A 22888-nucleotide genomic window follows, 5' to 3' on the forward strand; every position below is an offset into this window, starting at 1 on the left:
GTTGTTGCCTTATTTAAATAGCATGGATTACGGAAAGATGAGGAGCAGTTATTTGGTTAGAGGAGTTATCGATGGATGTGTTTTTTGGGTTACTCAAAACTTTTAAAAAAAGGAACAGTGCTTTAAAAGAGGTTAAGATGATTTTCAAGCAAGTAGATTCTTCAGCTGAGCATTTTTTCCTCATAGTTTTGCTCCAGACACAGGTTGGCACGGGGGCTGCTAGACTTAAATGTTAAAGCAGTTAATACATTTCAGGCTGCTGGAGAAGCAGAAGCACCTTTACATGTTTGCTAAAGGCAAAGCGCAGCAGTGGACGGATGAGGCATGACTGCCATGGCTGCAAGGCTAAAAGCATGGCGCGTGTGAGAGGGTTTCAATGGCAGATCGTTTTGCATAAATGTGCCTTGAAGCCAGAGCTTTAACATTTAGATGATCACATCCAGGCTGAGGATTTTTTTTTCCTTCAATCTGATTTTTGCATGTGGTTATGATGAAAAAACAGTGAAGACATGGATGCATTAGCTTTACCTCTCAAAAGCTGGCCAAGACATCTCTTCGCTGAGCTCCGAGCCCTCACTGCTCCCTGTATACATATAAAAAACACCATAAAAACATCCACTGAACATAAAAACTCTACTTCATAACTGTAGAGGTGTAAGTTTTACCAAGTGAAATGCCACTGGACAGAGTCGAGCTCTCTGCTTGTCCCCTGGTAGGACTGTGGCTTTCCATCACGCTGTCATCCAACAGATGGCGAGAGCCAGCATTGGGAAATGTAGCACTTTTAAACTCTACTGTATTTGTCTTATGGATAAAGCTGTGGAGACAAAACAAAGCAGAGAGAGTAGCACCAGTGTGTATGTATATATTTTTTAAACTATAGGACATACATATGAAAATTATTTCTTATAAAAGATTAACAATAGAAACTGACTTGTAGCCCAGACTGTGGCACTTCCTGTGTCCGTAGGGCAGAAGGTTCCTGGGGGATGGAGGTGTTGCTGGGACTTTGGTTCCGTCTGGTGCTACCGCACATTTACGTCCACAGAGAGGAGATGCTGACGCTTCCTGACCTGTAAACAGAGTAAAACCACAACAGAAGAATAGAGATGTCATGTTCATGGTGTGTACAGAAAAAAAACAAGTTAATTCTTTATTATTCTTATTATTTTAAAGAACTTTTAAATTCCACTTTAAGTGAAAAAATGTAGGACATTGAAATGCACAGTGAAATTGAAAACAATCTTTGCGAATAAAGACATTAATCACAGTATAACAGGATCAATCAATTAAAACATGTTACTTTTTAACAACATTGGACAAATGTGTCATTTAATTTGAAAATAAAACAAAAACTATAATTTTGTTATAACTGATATACTAATGTGCAAATTTGAAACTACTTGGACATTCAGTTCAGATTAAGTGAGACTAAACTCACCGACAAGATCCTCTTTGGAGGCGTTGGCTCGTGGTGTGCTGGTGCCCGGCTCAATCTTCTGTGACAATCTAAAGAAAAAAATGCAGCATAAATCAATTGAAAAATCAATTTCAGTACCCTACAATACTCTTCTGTAAATTCATCATGATGAAAAGAAACAGGGATGATGTTTTGGGGGGTGACAGAGAAAAGCAAGCAGTACAATTAACAGCACAAACATCTCTCTTTATCACCTTGGCAAGAAATCATAACTATAATGCAAAAGCTTTGTTTGTTTGCTTCTTACTTGTAATTGTCATCCTCCACAAACTTCTGCAACTCCTCAATATACCTGACTGAGTTGAGATACTTCTGTATATGAGGCAACACTGGTATATCTGAGAAAGAGAAGATACAGGCAGACATGAAATTAAAAACACATGTGTACATGTGAGCCTGTGTAACACAAGCTGCCAGCATACTTTACGTTGGCTAGAATAAGGGTCTGGAAAAAGGATAACATTAGTACTTTAAACCAAACACAGCTCCAGAGCAGCAGCCGCCTGAGTGTAGCTAGGAAATAGCTGTGTCTTAGTTTTAAGTACTTAAATGACCAACACCTATTTGAAACATCTGCATATTTTTAAAGAACATGAAAAACAACCGTTTTCCAGTAAGCTGTGGTTGTGTGCTGGAGGACTTTTAAACCCGCTGTATGTAGAATCTTCCTCCAAGGGTATTAGCCAATTTTAAGCAAATATTTGTACTAATTCAAATGACTCACTTCCTGCTTCACTTTTAGTGAATAACAGTTTGAATAAAGCCTTATGTGGGATTTTTGGTGCTGCAAATGTGCCGGTCCACATACGAGTTTCTGGTTGGACAGGGTTTTCACCTATCCCAGACACGCTCGGGGATGGGAATTCAGGCTGCGTATCGCTTAAAGTTGATGATGTAAGCGTGTGCCGAATGTTAATTGGTTGAAAAGAGGGCTGGAGAGAGGGAACAATCAGTTTCACTTCAGCTCTTCGTACGTTATAACTTTTGTGCTTTCTGCGGCTGGCTGATGGACCAACAACAGCACAAGCAAGAGTGGCATGTACCAGACACTTTGTACACTGCCTCCATCTGACAACAGTGCCCTCTGCAGGCAGACGAACAGTCACCGGATGGGACAAACCCTACCCATGCCGGACAAGTCTTGCTTTATTTATCAAACGCTGGTTTTTGATGCAACCACCCCAAATGTAACCACAGTGAAAAACAATCTGCTTTAACACTTCTCTATATATACACATACACATAAATATACATACTACACCAGCATAGGCATGTGTCTGTTGAAGTCTCACCGTAGGTACAGGATCTCTGCAGGTCCGATATGATTCTGAGAATGTTATTCATCAGGTTTGATCTCTGTTCGTTCTCCAGTATGCTGCCCGTGGAGGGGTAGGCTGAATCTATATATGTCAGATCAGAAAGGTACATTCCTAAAAAGGGAGAAAAAAGCAGATAGAAAGAGATGTCTGTTAAATTAAGAGAATCAGAGCACAACTCCCTCATGCACTCATCCTTCAGCGATCCAAGAGCCCCCTGCAAGCCAAACGAGGACAGCGTCCATCTGTTGGAGGTGTTATTTTAACCCTCAGTGGAGAACACAGGGAGTTTTCCTGACCGAACGCAGAGCTCAGCTCATTAGAAAGCAAACATGTAGACACAAACAAGGCTGGACAATGCAACAGAGCCAGATTTCCTTGGGTGCATGATGCAAGTGTCATGCAGCTGTGGGGTTCTTGGAGTCACATTCAGCTGGTAATTGCACACTGCTTGTTTGATATGGCAAAAAACAGACAGGAATAAAAACCTTGCAAAACCTAATTTGCATATACTTTGCTCAAGCTTCAAAAAGACTTTTTCCCTCTGATTTTTTTCCCCAGTGGATCTGACGAGTGCTCCGAGTAGATCTTCTCTTTAGCCTTTCCAAATCATGGCCATCTCTCTGCCCCCTAACTCTCGGTGCCTATTTCTGGCTGAGATTCTTACTCTCATTAAATAAATATTATCATTAAAAGACAAACCCAGAAGCAGCTTGCCATCAATCTGAAGAGAGTTATTAACAAGTTGAACTGACGGTGCGCATTTCCTTGCAGTCCCCTCTTCTTTTCATTTTTCTTGCAGAATGTTTTTTGGGTTTTTTTTTTTGACACGCCAGGGTCGAGATTGGGTGCAGATGTAAGAAAACTTATCACACAGCAGACTACATGACACCCACAACCCTCCCCTCCATGGAAAATGGTGTAATACACACAGCACTGCTGACACAGAGCCTAAACACACAACGGCAGGAGGAGATCCAACAGATAAAGGAGGTCACACTTTGTTTTTGGGATCTCACACACACACACACACACACACACACACACTTAGAGGGAAAGGGTGAGAACAGAAGAAAAAGTTTACAAGCGCTTTGCAACTCAGCAGTGAGTTGGGGAGAAGAGGAGGAAGAGAGAAATCCTAAAGGCTTAACCACTATAGCTTCTTGTCTGAGAGTATGTCAGGGATAACGGCGGTTAGTCATGCACAAATCCATACTGCCTGGAACACGCAGACAGAAGCATGAGTAGAGAAGCTGTGGTTTGCATACACAGGCACTTTGTATATGTTTACTTGCAGCAAAACTTGTACGAGATGGAAATAAATAAATAATCATGGCAAGAAGGCAGAAATTCAATCACAAATCAGGGAGAAAATTCTTCCAAAATGGTTAAGTAAGATCTTTTAAACATTACAGCTTAAACATGTATGAATAACACATTCAAGTAAATCACAATGGTGACAAAAAGCAAGTTAAGTCCAAATAAACTTAGAGTAAACCTGGAGTGACCATTTTGCACCAGTAGTGCCACGAATCATTTCTATCTGCCTGCTTTGGTCTCCGACTGTCACATCCAGCTGTTCTCTACAGGAAGAAGCTCCGAAACCCCAGCAGCATTACAATCAGCTTTTCTCGTTGCTACAGGGAAAAGCAAAAGGAGGGGAACTTCAAGTTGTAATTGAGGATGAAGAGGTCAAAGCAGTCCTGGACTCAGCAAAACACCTGAATTCAAACAGGCCTCATCTCTTTTCTCCCTTATACAAAAACCACACAGGTCATTGTTAAGGATGGGACATTTAATCAGCAGCTCTGCCATTCTCTTTTTCAGTCTTTTTTTTTCTTCTTTATCACTTATGACATCAGAGGTAGGCTGGGCGACTAAAAAAAATAAATAAATAAAATAAAGGAGGGAGAAAGAAAAAAAAAAAAAGCAATCTTCAACACCCACACCCTCATCCCCCTTCTCCTCCCTTCTCTTCCTTCTTCCCCTCCCTCTTCTAGTCTCCCCCATGCTTTGTGAAAAACTCAAGGCATCAGTGGTGAGAGCTCAGTCTGTTGAAGTGGCCGGCTTTTGAACCATACCCCAGTCTGAGCACCAGGAAAGTTCACAGGGAGAAGTGCAGCTTTGGGAAGTAGGGCCTTGACTAAAGCCTTGCATTGTGATTTATTGCTACAGAACAGGAGGAGTGAGTAGAGGAGAGAACCTCTGAAGACTTGGACAAAGAGAGAGACAGAGACATGAGTCCTGCGCACTGCAGCCCGGTGAAGACAGAATATAATATACACGTGAAACCATAACTGCAGGAAAACATCCATCTCACTACTGGTAACAAAAAGGTAAACGCTGGCCGAGTTTTATTCTGTTTTCAATTTTGATTTTGGAATCAGTGACTGTGTGTGTCTGTCAGCAAGATGGTGTTTTGTGTGTGTCTGGGCAGCTGTGAGAGCTCTGGCTGAGAGGTTGGAGAGGTTAGGACGTTTCGTGACTGGAGGTTACATCTGCAGACAGAAACATTTAGCAACGCTTCTTTGGCTATCCCCTGGAGTCTGACTGAGAAATACCGTGTACAGCATACTGAGAAGTGTATCGTGTATACATTTAACATATGTAATGTATATGAGGCCAACAAAGAAATCTGGAGAGAATTTATGATCCTAGTTGTATTAAGGAAGGGCAAAAACAGCTGAATTCAGAAAGTACAACTATTTCTGGTGTGCAGGGCCATGATTTACATCAGTTATGTAAAACGATTTTTAAAAAATATACAGTCAATGAGTTGTTTCATCTAGATGTGAGAATGGAGAAACATTCAAGATCTTAAACTTGCTCTGAAAATGACATTAAACCTTACCTGAGGAGAAAGAAAAAGCCAGAGAGAAGACAAAAAAAAAAAAACATGGGACATTCCAGCAAAACACTTGAGGGAGAGTGATCAGCTCAGATGGAGAGATTTGAGCTCTGCTCCTAGGCCTGTTTATTTTTTCTTGGCTTTTGGTTTCCTAATACAGTCTAAACCTGGCTGCTAACAGGGGTACAGGGATGTAGCCGAGTTAACCTGGTGGAAATCGGGGTTAGGCCAATAAGTTCCATCTGTACATTCAGACGTGGTGACATCTCATCTCACAGCCCCTTTTGGAAGGCTTAAAAGTGAGCAGATTGTTTCTATGACAGTTTATACGCTCCCCGTTCTGGGCCGTGTTAAGGGAAAAGATAAAAATGCAGTGTAAGCCAACCTTAACCACATCCTCTATCAAATACACCCCATGGACATAAGACACTTCAGTCCCAACCTTGTCATGATGGCAAAAGCTTTGAACACTAATAACATCAATATGGTGCTCTTCCATATCAGCAACTCACAATTATCTTCAAATGTTTTTGCTTACGTCCTGGTCTGTTGGTGGTATCTGTGGAAACATTCTGCTCGCTACAAAGCCACATCTGTGAAATCTGTAAAGGTCCGTGAGAGACACGCAGACCTTCAAAAAGCCAGTGTTTGAAGTAAAAGGCAAAATGAGCGATGGCGAAAAGGAAAGAAAACACTGCACGAGCATGCTCATTTTTCCGCTTAGAGTAATAAATCATAATATCGATACCTCTAATAATTCAGGCTGGAAAAATAAGTGGGAGAAAAAAAAAAGATAAAAAAGATAAAGGGGAGGCAGGAACAGCTGTCTGAGAAATATCCAGAACATTCCGTGCTGAAGCACCAGCATTCGGCTCTACCTGAACCGTGACTGCACAAAGGACGGACTTTAAAAACGGGTCATTACTTACAATCCACGCATAAACCAACCATACTCTTAGCCTTCACCTTAAGAGTTTTAAATCACAGCAGAACATCAGTTTGATGTCTTTTCTATTTAAAGTTAGCAAAAGTCCCACGACAAGCCAGTCAGGCAGTGCGTGGCCCATCAGAGTCAGTTACCTGCAGCCCTCCCCACCAGTCCCTTCATAGACTATGCTGTAACTCAGCACGAGACTCATAGCTCACCCAGCCAGCACCAACAAACAGCTGCGGTTTTTGGGCAGCAGGCATGCATCCAATCGTATTTTGCATTTTTAACCCGTGTCAATGCTAGGCTCAACTGATTTTATCTGCAAAACGCAGCCAATTAGCGAAGCAGACAACGATAACATCCTGGATAAAGTCTTATCCAAAAACACTGCTCCTGCACTACTGTGTGCACATGTTAAACCCAACCACAGAACAACAACTCTGACACATTACATATCTCTTAAAACTCAAACCGACATTATGAGCCACACAAACTTTTAGACTTTATAAAGACATACAAAAACTAGTGGAGGATAAAGTCAAGGATAGTCACAGGAAAGTTTGTTTGAACTGTGAAGCTCATTAATGAGAGCTTGGACACAGCTGAACAGACTGGTCACCGTAGGGAGGAAGAGGTCAGCCAGGAGGTCAGGGTAAATAGACGGGTGAAGTGGAGGCATGTAACTAAGTAGAGCCAGTGGACAACAAGCGTGTAATGCAGTGTGCAAATTTATGTGTTCTTCCTTGTTGATTTAGCTAATAGAAAGCATGTGAAGTCTGAGGTTTGAGTTTAAGGCTAGGTGTGACTCAGAAGACAAATAAAAACCAAGGAAAAGTATGCACGAGTGGCCAAAGAATGTACTAAATCAGAAATTTTAAACGATCCAGCCAAACAAACATTCATATAAATTCTTTTTTTTTTTAAATATTTTCCCCCTCCTTGCTCTCCTGGATCGCCTGACCTTCCTGAAAGTATTTTTTGCTGCACAAAACCTGAAGCAGCAATCCAGATATTCATTTATTTATCAGTTATCAACCAAAGAGCACGCCAACCAGGACAGGTGAAGCTACAGCTAATCTATCAACCTAGCTAGGTTAATTTTAAAATAATTTTCACCAAGAAACTGGGACTGTTGTGGAGGGTTACATCAATAAACATAAAAGACACAAAATTAATACCAACCTATCGGTGGAGCACACACAGAACAGTCCCAGTTTCTCACGTGACCCATTGAGAAGACAAATTAGCCACGTCTGACTGAGAAAATACACTATACAAAGGAAGATGCAAGTTTATGGTGTCATCAGTTAGTTTTTTCATGCACAAGAATGAATAATGCCAAAGATGTATGTGTGCGTCATCTATTCTATAGCAGGGGAAGCAAGAAGAAGACTGTCATGTAATAATGACAGTGTTGGAAATCTCATACATTACATTAAGCACTGCACAGACAAAAGGATGACCCTGAGTTTCTGTGCATTTAAGTGCATGTTATGAACGCAGAGTAAGACGGGGAACGCGCTTTCCACAAAGACCAATTGATTTCAGGGCGGATGAGTGGGTGGGGAGCAAAGTAGAGGAAGGGTGGGACTGTACCCTAATCTACAAATAGACCTCTGACCCCAACAACAGTCTCACCCCACATGTTTATAGAGTTTCCCCTACAGAAGAAGGAAAACAGATGGGGGGGCCGTAGGGCCTCAGGGTGGTTTTGGGGGATCACGCCTCACTAACATAGCATCATCAAGGACGACAGTTTAGTAGCTAGAAAAGCAGGAGGCTGAAATAACTTGTTGGTAAGGGTTGGTTTTATTAAAAATACAGGCCACCATCAACTTAATATTCAAGTTATAATGTTTAGTGGATTGCCTTAAGTTCCAGTAAAAACCTCCAGTATCCGTTTGTGGCTCAGGTTTTCTAATAAAAAGAAAATCCTACTGTAATTCTTTGCATCTGCCCTCATTTCCCTTTTAGTTTTACACCATGAACTGATAAAACATTCCCATTACTTACTGTACCGCAATGTAATTTGTATTCCATTTTAGAAGCGGCATTTAAAGTTTCTTCAGTTTTGATGAGGCTTTTACGAGTTTTCCGTGTTTTTAGCACTCCTGTGTGAATGCTGGGTTTTTTTTGGTTTGTTTTTCTTCTCATTAACTGCTTCATAATGTCAGCGCTTTTACTACATCCCCGCTCATGCTGAGTTATCCTCCCAAAGCCATTTATTTACTCACATTTTCATTCTATCCTTCATCAAAAGCAAGTTAGATCGTTTCTTTGTCGGTTGTTCTGCGTACACTTCTGTAACCTATTGTTTCAGCAAGCGCAGGAAAAGTTTGACTTTGAGTTACTCATGTAACTCAGCTGTCTGATGTCATGAACAGAAAAAGCTGCTGCTGTTGTTGTTGCTGTTTCCACGTTGTTCCTTGAATGAGAATAAACTACTTTCCTTCACTCATCCCTATTTTCTTTTCACGTTCCCTTCTTTTTGTAACCAGTGATGAGGTGTTTGGAGGTATTTTGGACTTATTGTGGGAAAGTCTGAGGACCAGATGAGGGAGTGGAAGCAGAGGATTTTGGAGGCTGGGAAAAACATTGACTTTGAAAATATAAATAAATTCTATCCAAGTCATTCTCTCCCACTGGCTGGACTGCAATCCATCAAGTGAGAGACTGACACATTAGAAACCCACCATGGGCGCTGAAACAAACATGCTGCAGACTGATATTATACATATGTACAGGAGGTTACAAACTGAAGCAAAAACAAACCTAACGTTTCTCATTAAGGTATTAAGCTCCCATGTGCCACCAACACAGCTTTAATTCTCCAACTCTATGGAACATTAAATGAGGGATAAACATCATTATCTTCATAGTTATCCCCTTGTATAGACTTTTAATACCACTGCGTAACACGTTGGCCTCTAAGGCCACAGCATGGTTTACATCAATCTCATACTCATACTTACATACATACTTTGGTGCTCTAAGAAAACAAGTAAACCCAAACATCTCCTCCCTGCAAGGTTCAAGCACTTAGGCCTATACTTTTCTCCTGATTTATGGAACATGTACTTCTCCACTAGCTGAGACTACAGTTAAACTACTTATGTAACCACTTGAGCAGACTTGTAATTACACATCTAAGTTTCTCCACGCAGTTGTTCAGATCTTTCTTTTAATTTATCACTTGTCTGTTTGGCATTCCTTCTAAAGTACACACTTCATACACCTGTAACCAGACACCTACAGGTGTATGACAATCTCCATGCAGGCAGTTTATAGTAAATATTTGTAATAGTTTTCTTTAGGTGACAAATGAATATATGTTTTTTGCAATTATGCACAGTGAAACCCAAGGTTATAAGAGTGCCTGCCATATGGCCATCTCTGTGAAGTCAACCTCAACAATCATTATACTGTCTATCCGAATATTACAAGCTAATTTTTCCCTGCCAGGAGTAAAGTAAACAGATGTCTTACTTAATGACTTCTCTGGTCATTTCCTCTCTTACAACAATCATGATATAATTATAACATCAGCCTCTACATGAACAATCTAAAGGTAGACGAAAGCCAGTTTCTCTCCAGAGGAAACTGGCTGTCATTGTGCTGTCAATGTAAATATAGTACGCCAAGACCAATTTGAAATGCAGTTAATTCAGCATGGCGCCAATTCTCATTTCGTAATTTTGTTTTTGTATAGTTTTTGTTTTTTCATATGTGGGCAAGTGCGGTGAAACCCTTTATGTTTTTTTTTTTTTTATCATTTACAAAGTGACTAAAAAACATAAAACAAATAAAGTGCAACTACAGCTGAAGTGCAGAATTTGCATTTATAATAGTGTAATGGTTCATACAGTGGAATGACTGGATTGAAAATAAATTAACCCACAGCACAGACAGGGGCATACAAAAAGAGACATGCAGACAGGGGAGTGCGGACAATCAAAGAGATACTGTAAGATAGATAAGGAAGTGCATACCCTGCAGTGCATGACAGAGGTGCATGAGATCATACTACTGCCAAAAAGATGAAGAAAAAAAGGCATGCAGAGGTGACCGTTTGTCAGTCCTTCACTGGTTTCAAATGGACTACACAATTTTTTGCTAGTAAGGCAGCACCAACAAAAAAAATAACAATCCTATTCATATTAAAGTAGAAAATTGGTTTAAATGTTTCTTATTTGGTATACTACTTAAAGTCCAGCTCTCCCATGTGCTTTTAGTTAACTGTAACTGAAAAGGGTGGAAGGAGCACTAAACAGAGGGAGCAAAGAGGAAGAAAAGCAATGAAAAAAAAAAAGGGGGAAAGTCGAGAGGATGGGGCTTTCACATTGAAAGAAAGTGCCAGAGAATTCTGTTAAGAATAAAAAGGAATGAGAGTAGTTTATGTATGAGAGGATTTGCCTCAGGTTATGTTCACGATGACTGACCTGAAAGGCAAAAAGGGGCCATGACCCATTTTCTACCACCATTACTTTCTTCCATCTTTAACCTCCTACTGTTTCTCAACCACCTGACAATACATTCTAAGTGAAATAATACTTGCATCTATAACTTGCACATCAAGTTTGTGACCTTAAGCTAACTTGGTACTACACTCTTGCTTCCTGACTCCAAAAACACAATGTTAATGTCCTGATGGCTGCATCCATCTTTTATACACAATGCAGAGCCTGAGGAGAAACAATCAAGGAGTGTGAACTCATGCATATATGGACAGATGTGTACTACTGCACAAGTATAAAAAGATACGTTACCAGATGTTCTTTAAACACAGGTGAGCTTTGTGTTTTTCTTTTAACAACCCTTACAGGCCTGAACCAATTTAGATGTTTTTTTTTTCCTTCTTACTCAAAAGGGCAGTCTGCTTGTTCTGGTGAAACACTGTCAATGTTGTACCTTTACAACACACTACTGACCTCTCAGCATCTCCTGGAATGTCTTTGATATGCTACGTTTCCATGAAAAGAGACTAGGCCCCTCATACTCATAATGAAGGTAGGAGCTGAGAGAGCGAAGGGATAGAAGAAAGGGACTGTAGGTAGGTGCTAAGGCTATAACTGATAGATGAGCTGTGATGTTACAGTTCTGTTCATGCCTCGTACGCTTTATGAATATGAAGACTTTGTGGAACTGACAAGTTTAAAAAGTCAGCCACAGTTTAGGAGAGAAGACACTTGAAGACTGATAGTGCTGACGCTGCTGGTAAAGTCATTAGCAGCTCTCACCAAGGTCAGCAAGGATACAGTACCTGGTTACGCTGTCAGACACACAAGCTGCTGGAAAAACATACAACCATGAAAATGAATAACATCTCTGAGTAGTCATGCACACAGAGTATTCAATCATACAGACAGACACACAAACTTAAACATACCATTAAAAAGGTACACACACACACACACACACACACACACACACACACACACACACACACACACACACACACACACACACACACACACACACACTGCAGATCTAGAGTACTAACTGTAATTCTGCCCCCTTTCAACATTGTTCCAAGTGACATAATTGCCAGAATTCCTGAAGAACCACAATGGCGTCATATGGGAGACACACAGCGCCTGAGTTTCAGGGTGGAGGGTAGGCCATAATGATGTGGCATAGAGAAAAGACTGACTGTGAAGACTGATGGAGGGGATTAGGAGGGATAGAAAGTCTTGGCCTTGCATAGGACCAGGTTGGGTGTTAAATTGAGCAGTACATGAGACTGTGAGAGCGCTTTTTGTGTTTGTATGCTGATGAGTAACAGAACAAAAAAAATCACAAGGGGAAACAGCTTTGCACATATTTTTGATTGATTTCTGACTTAATCTCACAGCCATTAGTGACTGTCCTGCATGCATGTTTGGAAAATATAATTTAAATAAAATATCAATAGTACCTCTTACCCAACACCTGTGCTGGCATGTTTAACTGTGTCAAGGAAACTGCATTAGGGTCAATTTGTGGTTGGTGTGTTTCAGGTGAGGCCAGTGCAAGTAGCCAACCTAGTTACAAAGGACAGTAACATTATATCTAAGCTGTGGACCCTGTGGACAATTAAGAAAAAAAAAAAATCCTCAAGTAGTAAGTCAGAAGCCAGGTATTTATATTTTAATGTCATGGTGGAACAATGTGGAATAGACTTTATATCTAAAAAAAACAAAAAAACAAAAACAAAACAAAACTATACAGCCAAGTGGCACCGAATTTCCTACTTCCAGTCTCGGTCGTTGTGTCCTTGGGCAAGACACTTCACCCGTTGCCTACTGGTGGTGGTCAGAGGGTCCGGTGGCGCCAGTGTCCGGCAGCCTCGCCTCTGTCAGTGCGCCCAAGGGTGGCTGTGGCTACATTGTAGCTTGCCATCACCAGTGTGTGAATGGGTGGATGACTGGATGTGTAAAGCGCTTTGGGGTCCTTAGGGACTAGTAAAGCACTATATAAATACAGGCCATTTACCATTTACACCCTCTTAAGGCTGGAGTACTCCCTCAATTGTATGCAAAAGGTTTTTACGCTATGCTAAAAAATGCCAGCAGCTTAGTGAGGTGCTTTTTAGCAGCCTGTGCTGCATGCTAACCACCGTTTCCTGTTGCTAAGAACTGAAAAATGCTCAGCTACGGATAAAAACTGTCTCATTACTGTCACTTTAAAATCACACTGGAGGACAGGTGAGACAAATACGGTAACGATACGATAACAATGGAGCAGATTATACTGCTCTGTTCTCAAACGACCCATGTCTGTAGCAGATGACATCCCCAGCATGGCACATTATTGTTAAAAAGCTTGTTGATACATTTAGCTTGATGTGGGTCTGCCATGTAAGCATCGATCAGCAAGAATCAGGTAACTGTAACACATTAGGTTGCCATTTTGTGTCATATCAATAAAAGTGTATCTGTTGTGGGGAAAAAGAAGCTAAGAAGAGACTGTGCTTTGCAAGTCCCAACTTAAAAATAAATGAAGTTGCCATCACTTTTCTGCTGCTTGCTCCAGTATCTACAGTACAATCCAGAAACTGTAAGTTGATTCCTGTGGTCAACTTGCTGAGAAGTATCATAATTTCTAAAAAGGGTTCCTGATTCCTACAGTTGGGGGAAAATAACAAAACAAAAAAAACAACTTTAAGTAGGATCTTATAGAAGCCGGGAGGATGGGAGTTTGCCAAGTCTCTGTCCTAGACTAAAGAAGAAACTAAATTCAAGGGCAGGATGAAGATAAAGACAAATCAGCAACAGTTAGATATCATACCTCCTTAATAGGGGGAAACCAAGAGAACCTCTGAATAATGGGGTGTCTGTCAGCAGGGGAACTAACTAAGACAGAAAGCAAACGTAAGCCAGTTGGCTGGACAGAAAATGTGTTCTCTCTTTCACTATTTCCACGCAAATAACAGTCTGTGGGAGCAGTACGTGACAAATTCTCGACTGGATACTTTACTAAACAATTAGATTGTCTGCTGATATTTTTTTTAAGAAAAAAAAAAAAAAAAGCTTCAAATACTATTTCATCAAAATTCTATATCCCTCTGCTCTGGAAAAGCAAACAATTAACAGTCCTGGTGTTTTTATTCATTGTACACAAAGAAAAAGTTGTTTCCTTAACTCCTAAGGTCGTGTGTTCTTTCAGGAAGGCCTGGAGGGAGTACCAGCAGCTGCCCATCTATCCATTCAGTCAGCCAGCAGCAATGCAAGGGCCGATGTGGCGTCTGTGCGCCTTGCTCTGCCTCTCCCTCTGGCAGGAAAGTTACTGCAGGAGCTCCAGGGAAGCCCGGAGGACCAAAGAGCCTTCTCTCCACAGGAGTAAAAGAGCTCCTCTGGATCCTGATGCCAAAAAATGCTCTTATACCTTCCTTGTACCTGAGCAGAGAATCACAGGTAGAAAAGATGCTATTTTTCGAAAAGTACCCTTAGTACAATATGGTTGAACTAGTCTCTCTTTTGCTTCCCATTACATCAAAACAGCTTCTTATTAATCTCTCAAATCATATCTGTCATCAGGTCCAATCTGTGCCAGCACCACAGGCCCAGAGCCAGACAAGGAAAGAGTGACCCGTATGGAGATTGCAGATGTGCGGGATGTGCTCAACAAACAGCGCCGTGAGATTGAGACGCTGCAGCTGGTGGTAGATGTGGATGGTAACTTGGTGAATGAGATGAAGCTGCTGCGGAAAGAGAGCAGGAACATGAACTCCAGGGTGACCCAACTATATATGCAGCTGCTACATGAGATCATCAGGAAGAGAGACAACTCCTTGGAGCTCGCCCAGCTGGAGAACCGTGTCCTCAATGTGACCTCAGAGATGATGCGACTGGCTTCAAGGTATAGGGAGCTAGAGGCCCGTTTTGCAACAATGGCCGGAGTGGTCAACAACCAGTCCATTCTCATATCTGTACTGGAGGAGCAGTGTATGAGGACGCTGGGACGCAGTGAGTTGCCTGCAGTTCCCCCTCTGGTGCAGGTGGTACCGCAGAATATACCAGTCAACAACCGTTTCACCAATGAGATACAGAGGGACAATAACAACAGGGAGTTCTCCCGTGGACCACGCATCAACCCACCTACAATAAGCCCTTTTGGGATTGACCCTCCACCACCACAAGGAACGCTTACCTCTGATGGTAAGTACAAATTTAAAATGGCAGGCAAAGACTGAGGAATAACTGAGGACTGTAAAACAGTCAGGAATCTAATGACTTTTAGTAGGCTGACGCTGAGCAAAAGTAAGATGTCTTAAGTAACTGTCAGAAACTGTGCTAATTGTACACACAACTACTGAAGTATAATTAGCTAGGGATCGCAATTCAAAACCTAATTTCTCGCAACAGTTGGTACTGTTGAGGCACAGTTGGCTCATGCTTGGCATGCTACAGAGGCAGTGAAATCATACATTCCTATGATCCCACTTGGCTGCTTGTATTGGCAGCATGATACAGAGCATATGCACTAAATTAGTGGGATGGGGATTAGGCCTCTTTTAACAGCATTAAGAAGACTTGGTAAAATGGGAAAAGATATATCTTCAATTGGATAAGTAAAGGGGCAGGGTATAGTTAAAGTACCCATCCACTGGATTTGCCCAACCAGTCTGAGAACCCTGCACTAAAATAACTAATCAGATAAAATCCTCTAAATAGACAACGCTCCTTTGTTCTTTTCTTCCAAAAAAAAAGTTGTCCATCCTGACATCTGAGAAAGATAATCGCCAATGTGAAACAAATTTGCAAGGTAGACTGCTACTTGGAAACGGCTCCTAAAACTTGGTCCGGGCGCTTGTATTTTGACTGGCGATTAAAGTATGTGGAAGAATGTTGAAAGGGGTTATACAATCCCTGAAACGGTGAAACAGACAAAGGGGAAAGCAAAACAAAGCCTGTCTGAAAAAATGATGGGTCAGAACCAGACAAATTTAAGGGCCAAGATAAACGTATTTTTGACAGGGTCACAGTTTAACTACATTATCGTCAACATCATCATCATCTTATCAAGTTTAAACCAATACATTTCACAGCTTATTTGCAAATTACCCTTTACTTTCAGTCATTTAGTATGCATGTCTATGACGAATTATAAGGTGTGTATGTATGTATGTATGTATATATACATACATACACACACACACACACACACACACACACACACACACACACACAGATATTTTTCCTTCAAACTATAGTAAACAATGGCGCCTGAACATCCTCGGCTGGGCAAACTATATGAAAGCACCCAAAATTCACCTTAAAAAGGTATCAGAATGAGGGGAAAAAAAAACACTACATTTTTATATCAGGAAATATTTGAGAAAACATGCACCAATGCCATAAAACTGCATCTATGATATGGCAAAGTATCACCTATTCTGGGCTTTACACATAGCAGAGTTAAATAATGACATAAAATTCAGATGTATACTATTTTGGAAATAATTAAGTCGGTTTTTCTGTTTATGATCATTCGGGTGGCATAGTTAGACCTTAGCATTATGATATTTTTGCTTTGTTTAAAAGGCATCAGCTTACAGTCACTGCCCTGTCATTGCAAAAAAGAAAAAAAAAAGAAAAAATTAAAGTCTATACAAGAGTTAATGCCTATACAGTCATTTTAAATGTGCGTTAATCCCAAGTGTCTGGTTTCTCACGAAAGTCCACATCAATCAGTGAAACACCGTTCTTCTTAAATCACCAGCCTGTCGCCACCTCCACTGACATTCAAATAATGACATGCTTCTTTTAAGCTCAAAGAGCAGAGGAGCATATTTTAAAAGCCTCCACACAGAAAAAAAATCTCCAAAGAAACTCAAAGGTAGAAGACGGCATGAGGTGAGGAAGTGCTCGTGGGAGGTAAAATTGCAGAGACTGAACTTGTAAATGACAAGAAGACCGCGTATCCTTTTAACTACCTCTAGCTATGTAGAGTTCCTCATCTACCTTACCAAGCTGTAACTGTCTGCTTAGTTATCAGCCGATTAAAGTGTATTTGAACTGACAGACAAACAAACAACATTCTGACCATATCCTTACTGACCTTATCCATCAGCTACTGTTTTCACAGACTCGATTAGTGCTGCTCCTTCATGATCGAGATAAAAAGTTACAATAAGAAGATTTAATTTTTCTATAGTTTTTATGGATGAGTTTTTCCAGCAGACAGGATAGATCTGAAACAAGGAGGGAAAAGTGTAAAACAGAAAGCCACCACAGGTCCTAGCAGCCCCTCTTCCATGTAGGTTCCATACAAGTATAAATACGCACCGCTTCACCACAGTTTGGTCTAGATGAACCAACTACTATGTATTATACTGGGTACCTATGTGCTTTCAGAGAGTCTACCACAGGCCTCTAGACTAGACAGACAGACCCAGCTTGTGTTGATACTGGTTTAATAAATATTCACAGAGAGAAAGAAGAAATGTAGCGGGTTTAGATTCAGCTGCTTCAGCTCAGCTCTGGTGCAGTGCCACCTCATAGCTTTGACTGAAGGTGGAATCTAGGTGAATATTAAATAACAGCTTTGGTGTGCAGATGAAAGCTTATGTAACTTCAGACTGTGGGATGTTTGGGTGGTCTGAGCAAAGATGTTAATTCCCAGCTTTGTCTTCCCTTTTAATCTAGTTTATAATGACTTCTGTATGTGAACTACAAAGAGTGACAATTAAATCAGGACATAGTCAAGTCTTATTATTCAGAAGTTTCCAACTGTGTGCAAGTCAGATAATTTGTGTTGTTTAAAAATTAAATAAAGAAAAAAAAAATCAAGATTCTGTAAGTTAGTCAAAGATATGGTAATACATGGCTTTTTAGTGCAAGTTACGGCTCATCTTAGTATCATGCGTACCCTTGTCCTCAAAATTATCACCTATTAAAATCACCACTTGGGTTTCTCAATATTAACAATATAATTTATATGCAGATTAAAATATCACAAATGAGTGTTCATCAATATTAATGTTCAAATAAGAACCGCTCATTTATCTTCCTCTTCTACATCATTTACAACACCAGGTCCCTTCCAGGACTGCTACCAGGTGCGAAAGGCAGGCTACACCACCAGTGGTATGTACCTTCTTAAGGCAAACGGCAGTGACCGACTGATCCAAGCCTGGTGCGAGCATGGCCTCGACAATGGAGGATGGACAGTTATGCAAAGGAGGAAAGATGGCTCTGTTAACTTCTTCCGTAACTGGGAGAACTACAAGGTAAGTTTACTGAAAAGGAGTTTAATGAAGTAACAGCAGGTCTAACAGGACATGTGATAAGAATTTGGCATTTCAAGGACACAAATGTACAATAACAGTAGGTTTAGGGCCACTAGCCAAGAATATGTAGATTACCCTGCAGATGATCATAAAATCTATACTGAACCTATGATTGGCTAGTTGCTTATGCCAATGGCCCAAAAATAAAGTGACAGATAAAGAGACTCTGTATCACTCTTTTCACAAGTCCCACCTTCAAGAGAACAATGCCAACAAAATTAGTAAGTTTGTGCAGCCCACCCCTTTCCTTAGCAGCCCAGTCTCTGTGGTTCATTTTAAGGTCACTAAGCAAGCACTTGTTCAAACAGTGTAAATAGCTTAGTGGTGGATTTCCTCACACTGAAACTGCAGCCAAGAACTGAATCCAGGGACAAATGTATGCAATAAGAGAGCCCCAAGGGCTGAGAGGGAAACGCAGCTCTCCTCTCAACCCCACTGGAAATAACCCCTGTGTCTCTACTTCCCATGTCTCAGCCTTATGAGAGAAGATGACCTTTTTTCCTGTGTCATTTCTATCAAAATGCCTGACCTCTGTTTTCTCCGTATGTGATGAAGGCAAATTGCAGGAGTTCTCCTTGAGTCATAAAATTTGGATTCATGTATTAATACGGTCATGGTGATTGGATTAGAGACAGAAAACACTTGTGCAGTTCTCCACTTGCTGCATTCAACTCTCCATCTAAAACACTGCCAAATCATCGCTGGCTTTGCTGTTCAACAAATTTGTTGAGTGAGAAACCGCAGATCACAACCTTAACACATTATCATTTCAATGGGAAACAGATTTGATTTCAATTCACTTGATTGCAAGGAGAAAACTCTTATAAACACAGCTCCCTGGCAAGAATTCATAATAACCTCACTCCATTTTAATGTTTGTGTTCTTTGGAAACGATTTGCCTTCACTGACCACAGAAGCAAAAGATCTATTCATTCACCATTTAGCTAAACCGCAGTATCCAGCTTACGTAAATTAGTACTACACGTACAAAAGTAGTGACATTGAAATCACAAGTGAGACTGTCGTACTGTCATAATGTGGTGCCTGTCCCCTGCAGAAAGGCTTCGGTAACATAGATGGCGAACACTGGCTTGGCCTGGAAAACATCTACAATCTTACGAAACAGGGTGATTACAAGCTGATGATAGAGCTGGAAGACTGGACAGGAAAGAAGGTGTATGCCGAGTATAGCAGCTTTCATCTGGAGTCTGAGAAGGAGGGCTACCGGCTGAGGCTAGGCACCTACCAGGGCAATGCTGGTGACTCCTTTAGCAGTCACAACGGCAAACAGTTCACTACACTCGATCGTGACAAGGACTCCTTCTCTGGTAGGGGGACATATTGGTTACATTAGTTTGAAATAATTCATGCATTACTCTGATCTTATTTTCTGAGCCTGGGTTCTTCTCTTCATTAGGTAACTGCGCCCACTTCCACAAGGGCGGCTGGTGGTACAATGCCTGCGGACAGACCAATCTGAATGGGGTGTGGTACAGCGGGGGAGTTTACCGCAGCAAGTTTCAGGATGGAATCTTCTGGGCAGACTACGGGGGCGGTTTCTACTCCCTAAAATCAGTCCGCCTCATGATGCGGCCAATTGACTAGGCCCATGAACTGTGGTTCTTTCAGATGCATCTCAGTCTCCATCCTTATCTTTCTCTACCCATAAATAAATAAATACTGTAAAGGCAGAAGCAGGAATCTCTGCCACAGCTGAGGAAGAGGTAGCAACATGTTTATGGCCAACAGTCCACTCTGTGGCTAGTTAACTGTTACGCTGACATGAAGACTGATACCACTGCCTTCCCCAAGTAACTACTCTCCATCTCCTATCAGTGTGGACAGTCCATGAAGTTCCCTGAGGCCTTTTAGTATGACTATGTCCTATTTTAATCACTCTTCTTGAGATTAAGTATGTTATAAAGGGAAATTATTATTTACTACAGTGATGAGATTTCTTCTGAGCAGCTAATGGTGACTTATTGAAAGTGTTCCCCATAGGATGGGGCATTGAATAAACTGCGATGTTTAATCGTGGTAGCATGAAAATTAATGCAATCTAAAGTAGTGCTGAGAAGACCTGACAAACAGTGAGAAGAAATAAATAGTTCACCTACTGTCTACCGTTTCTACTGGATTTCCTGGACTTCTGGGGCAACAACCGACCCCCAGCACCAAACCCACAAACCCACCGACTGAACAGAAACAGAACCTGTGCAACAATGTGCTTGTTCAATGTGCATATGGCTGAGACGGCTTTAGTATGTAAATATCTTTGGCTTTATTTGTGAAAGTTAATTTAAAAAGGTTGTGATTCTACTCAGGCCAAATGTTCACAATGTCATCACTCTGCCATTCTTTGTTATTTAACAGTGTATTTATATTTAATATAGTCATGGCATTGTTATATCTAGCCCTGCAACAATACAATTCTTTACACTTTTCTTATCCAGTGTAGAAATACATCAGTAGCACTTCAACACACATATACACACACACACACGCGCAAACACACAAGACAAAACTACCTGGAGTGGATATCTAGTTGACTTTAGGATGGACAAGTTGTGACATGAGCTACCAGCCATCAGAGAGGAATTAAATTCTTTCATAAACAATAAAATGTCTCACTTTTCACTACGCTTCTTGTTCTAATAAATAGCAAGACTTTCATAAAATCTTTTCCCACACGAATACACTTGCAAGTGTCACTGTGTAAAATATTAGCACAGCAATTTTATTTATAAAGGATGACAGCATCGCCTAAAATAAGCCACTATATTGGATCTGATTTAGTTGCAATCCAAGCTGTCATAGCAATGAATAAGATCAGGGAGACTTCCAAATTAAAGGAAGCGAACAGAACAGAAATTAGCTCTGACCACACACGGGGACTGCATTTACAAATTTACAGTAGGTCAGATGTGAGACAAGAATTGTCATTTATGTCCCCCTGTTTAGCCGGAGATACAAAGCCATCTCAAGTTTTTCAGAAAACTTAATAAAGCAACATAAACTGCCATAATTAAACATCTTCTAATTTGGAGACAAGTCAACAAACTAGTATTGACCAGTCATCTTAAATTATGCCTCCACTAAACTCTTCTTTTAGAAGAACTGTAAGTCAGAGCAGACCGAAGCTTTGCACTCTAAAGGTCCGGGGCAGATGAGGACTAGCCGTACTAGAGCCTGACACAGAGGACTGTAGGTTACAGGAATTGGTTATGAAAACCTCCCGGCCCCAACCCCGCTGGCAGGATTTTTGATGTGAGATATTTGACACTTTAAACTTGCTGTTTTCCATTACATTAGTTATTCCAAACGCTGATGCTCGTGTCCCACAGCTACCACTACTCAGCAACAGCAAGCTGAGATCAGACTGTTGCGCATATACACAGTTCAGCACAAATGTGTCACTGTAGAGCCAACACATGGCTCTTTCTCCAGACTGTTTATTGCCAGTGATAGGCATCACACCCAAAAATAATGGCAATTGAGCACAGTCACAAACATGTCAAGAAGCCATTCAAATAAAGTTTAGGAAACAAAACCTTTTGGTAAGAACAACAAACAAACAAACAACAACATGGTAATTTCAGCCCTCTGTTCTAAGTTGGGACTTTAATTTACAGCAACACCCAAATTCAGCAGGTACTGTGTTTAGACACCAGAGAGGTCAATATGCGAACATCAAGAGAAACCAAACACAAATTTATTCCTTAAGCACACCCAACACTTAGCTGGGAGTGATGCTCTGGAACAAGCACTGCGACTTTCAGTCTCCTGCTCATTCATTCCCGTTTTCTCCACCCTGGAGGAATCGGGAGAATTTACGATTAAGGGAAATGTGCAGGAGCAAGAAAGTGGCAATTTCTCTTTCTCTTGAGCGCCAGGTTGGCTCGATCCAGTCCTGAGGCAGCCAGTTAGTTGGTCACACATCCACAAGCATCATAGACAAGTTTATACTGTAAGGAAAGACCATGCAACTCCCACATATATGCCCTAGAAAACTCCACCCCGAGACAGAGCAAGAAATGACGAATGACAAAAGCTTACCGAAAAGTAAGTTTCCTTTTGATTAACATATACACAATGACAACACAGTTTAGATGTGCATTCGTCTTATTGTTTTACAAACATCCATGATGGAGCAGTGTGGGAAAATGGGTCACCTAAACTTTCTTTAATGGCAAACAGACTCTTGCGTGCAGCGTATTTCCTTGTGTCTGTTTGTTTGTGCATACTTGAGTGTCCAAGTCTGAATCACACAGAGGTAGCTATGATACAAGGCTGATTGAAAGGGGGGGGGACTGTGGTAGGTTAAAATAAAAAGTTATTTAGCCAACCTGAAGTCAAAACAAGAACAAACAGTTCAGCTATAAAACCACACACATGGGCATGAACGTTTTCCTTGCAACTCGTAAGGGATTCCTGTGTGATGTCATACTGTGGAGCCAGAGGGAAAAAGGAATATGAATATTCAAGGGAAGGGAAAAAAAACAAAAACTTTTCAACGTGTCCTAGTGATTCATGTGTTTGTTC

At 41.0% G+C, this 22888-nt stretch overlaps 2 protein-coding genes across 4 annotated transcripts in view; one reads left to right on the top strand and one right to left on the bottom strand.

Moving 5' to 3' along the window:
• Window positions 1-22888, bottom strand: part of ralgps2 (Ral GEF with PH domain and SH3 binding motif 2) — a 72009-nt gene that overhangs the window by 9146 nt on the left and 39975 nt on the right. For both annotated transcript variants that reach the window (XM_084921476.1, XM_084921477.1), the window contains exons 10-15: window positions 2773-2910; window positions 1728-1818; window positions 1442-1509; window positions 935-1073; window positions 666-817; window positions 529-583 (exon numbers count right to left, since the gene is read on the bottom strand). In XM_084921476.1, coding sequence (XP_084777602.1) covers window positions 529-583; window positions 666-817; window positions 935-1073; window positions 1442-1509; window positions 1728-1818; window positions 2773-2910 — 643 coding nt within the window. The remainder of the gene's footprint in view (window positions 1-528; window positions 584-665; window positions 818-934; window positions 1074-1441; window positions 1510-1727; window positions 1819-2772; window positions 2911-22888) is intronic.
• angptl1a (angiopoietin-like 1a) lies at window positions 4837-20983 on the top strand. Of its 2 annotated transcripts, XM_084921478.1 has the most exons (6): window positions 4837-5132; window positions 14220-14467; window positions 14591-15211; window positions 18092-18285; window positions 19404-19674; window positions 19764-20982. In XM_084921478.1, the coding sequence occupies exons 2-6, from the start codon at window positions 14278-14280 to the stop codon at window positions 19949-19951; spliced, it is 1464 nt and encodes a 487-aa protein (XP_084777604.1). In that variant the 5' UTR covers window positions 4837-5132; window positions 14220-14277; the 3' UTR covers window positions 19952-20982. The 2 variants fall into 2 exon arrangements, with proteins under 2 accessions (XP_084777604.1, XP_084777605.1); XM_084921479.1 differs by lacking the exon at window positions 4837-5132 and having other exon boundaries at window positions 14224-14467; window positions 19764-20983.

This window comes from Perissodus microlepis, chromosome 23 (genome assembly GCF_051167445.1).
Source record: "Perissodus microlepis isolate ML-2025 ecotype Zambia chromosome 23, ASM5116744v1, whole genome shotgun sequence".
NCBI classification, from domain to species: Eukaryota; Metazoa; Chordata; class Actinopteri; order Cichliformes; family Cichlidae; genus Perissodus; species Perissodus microlepis.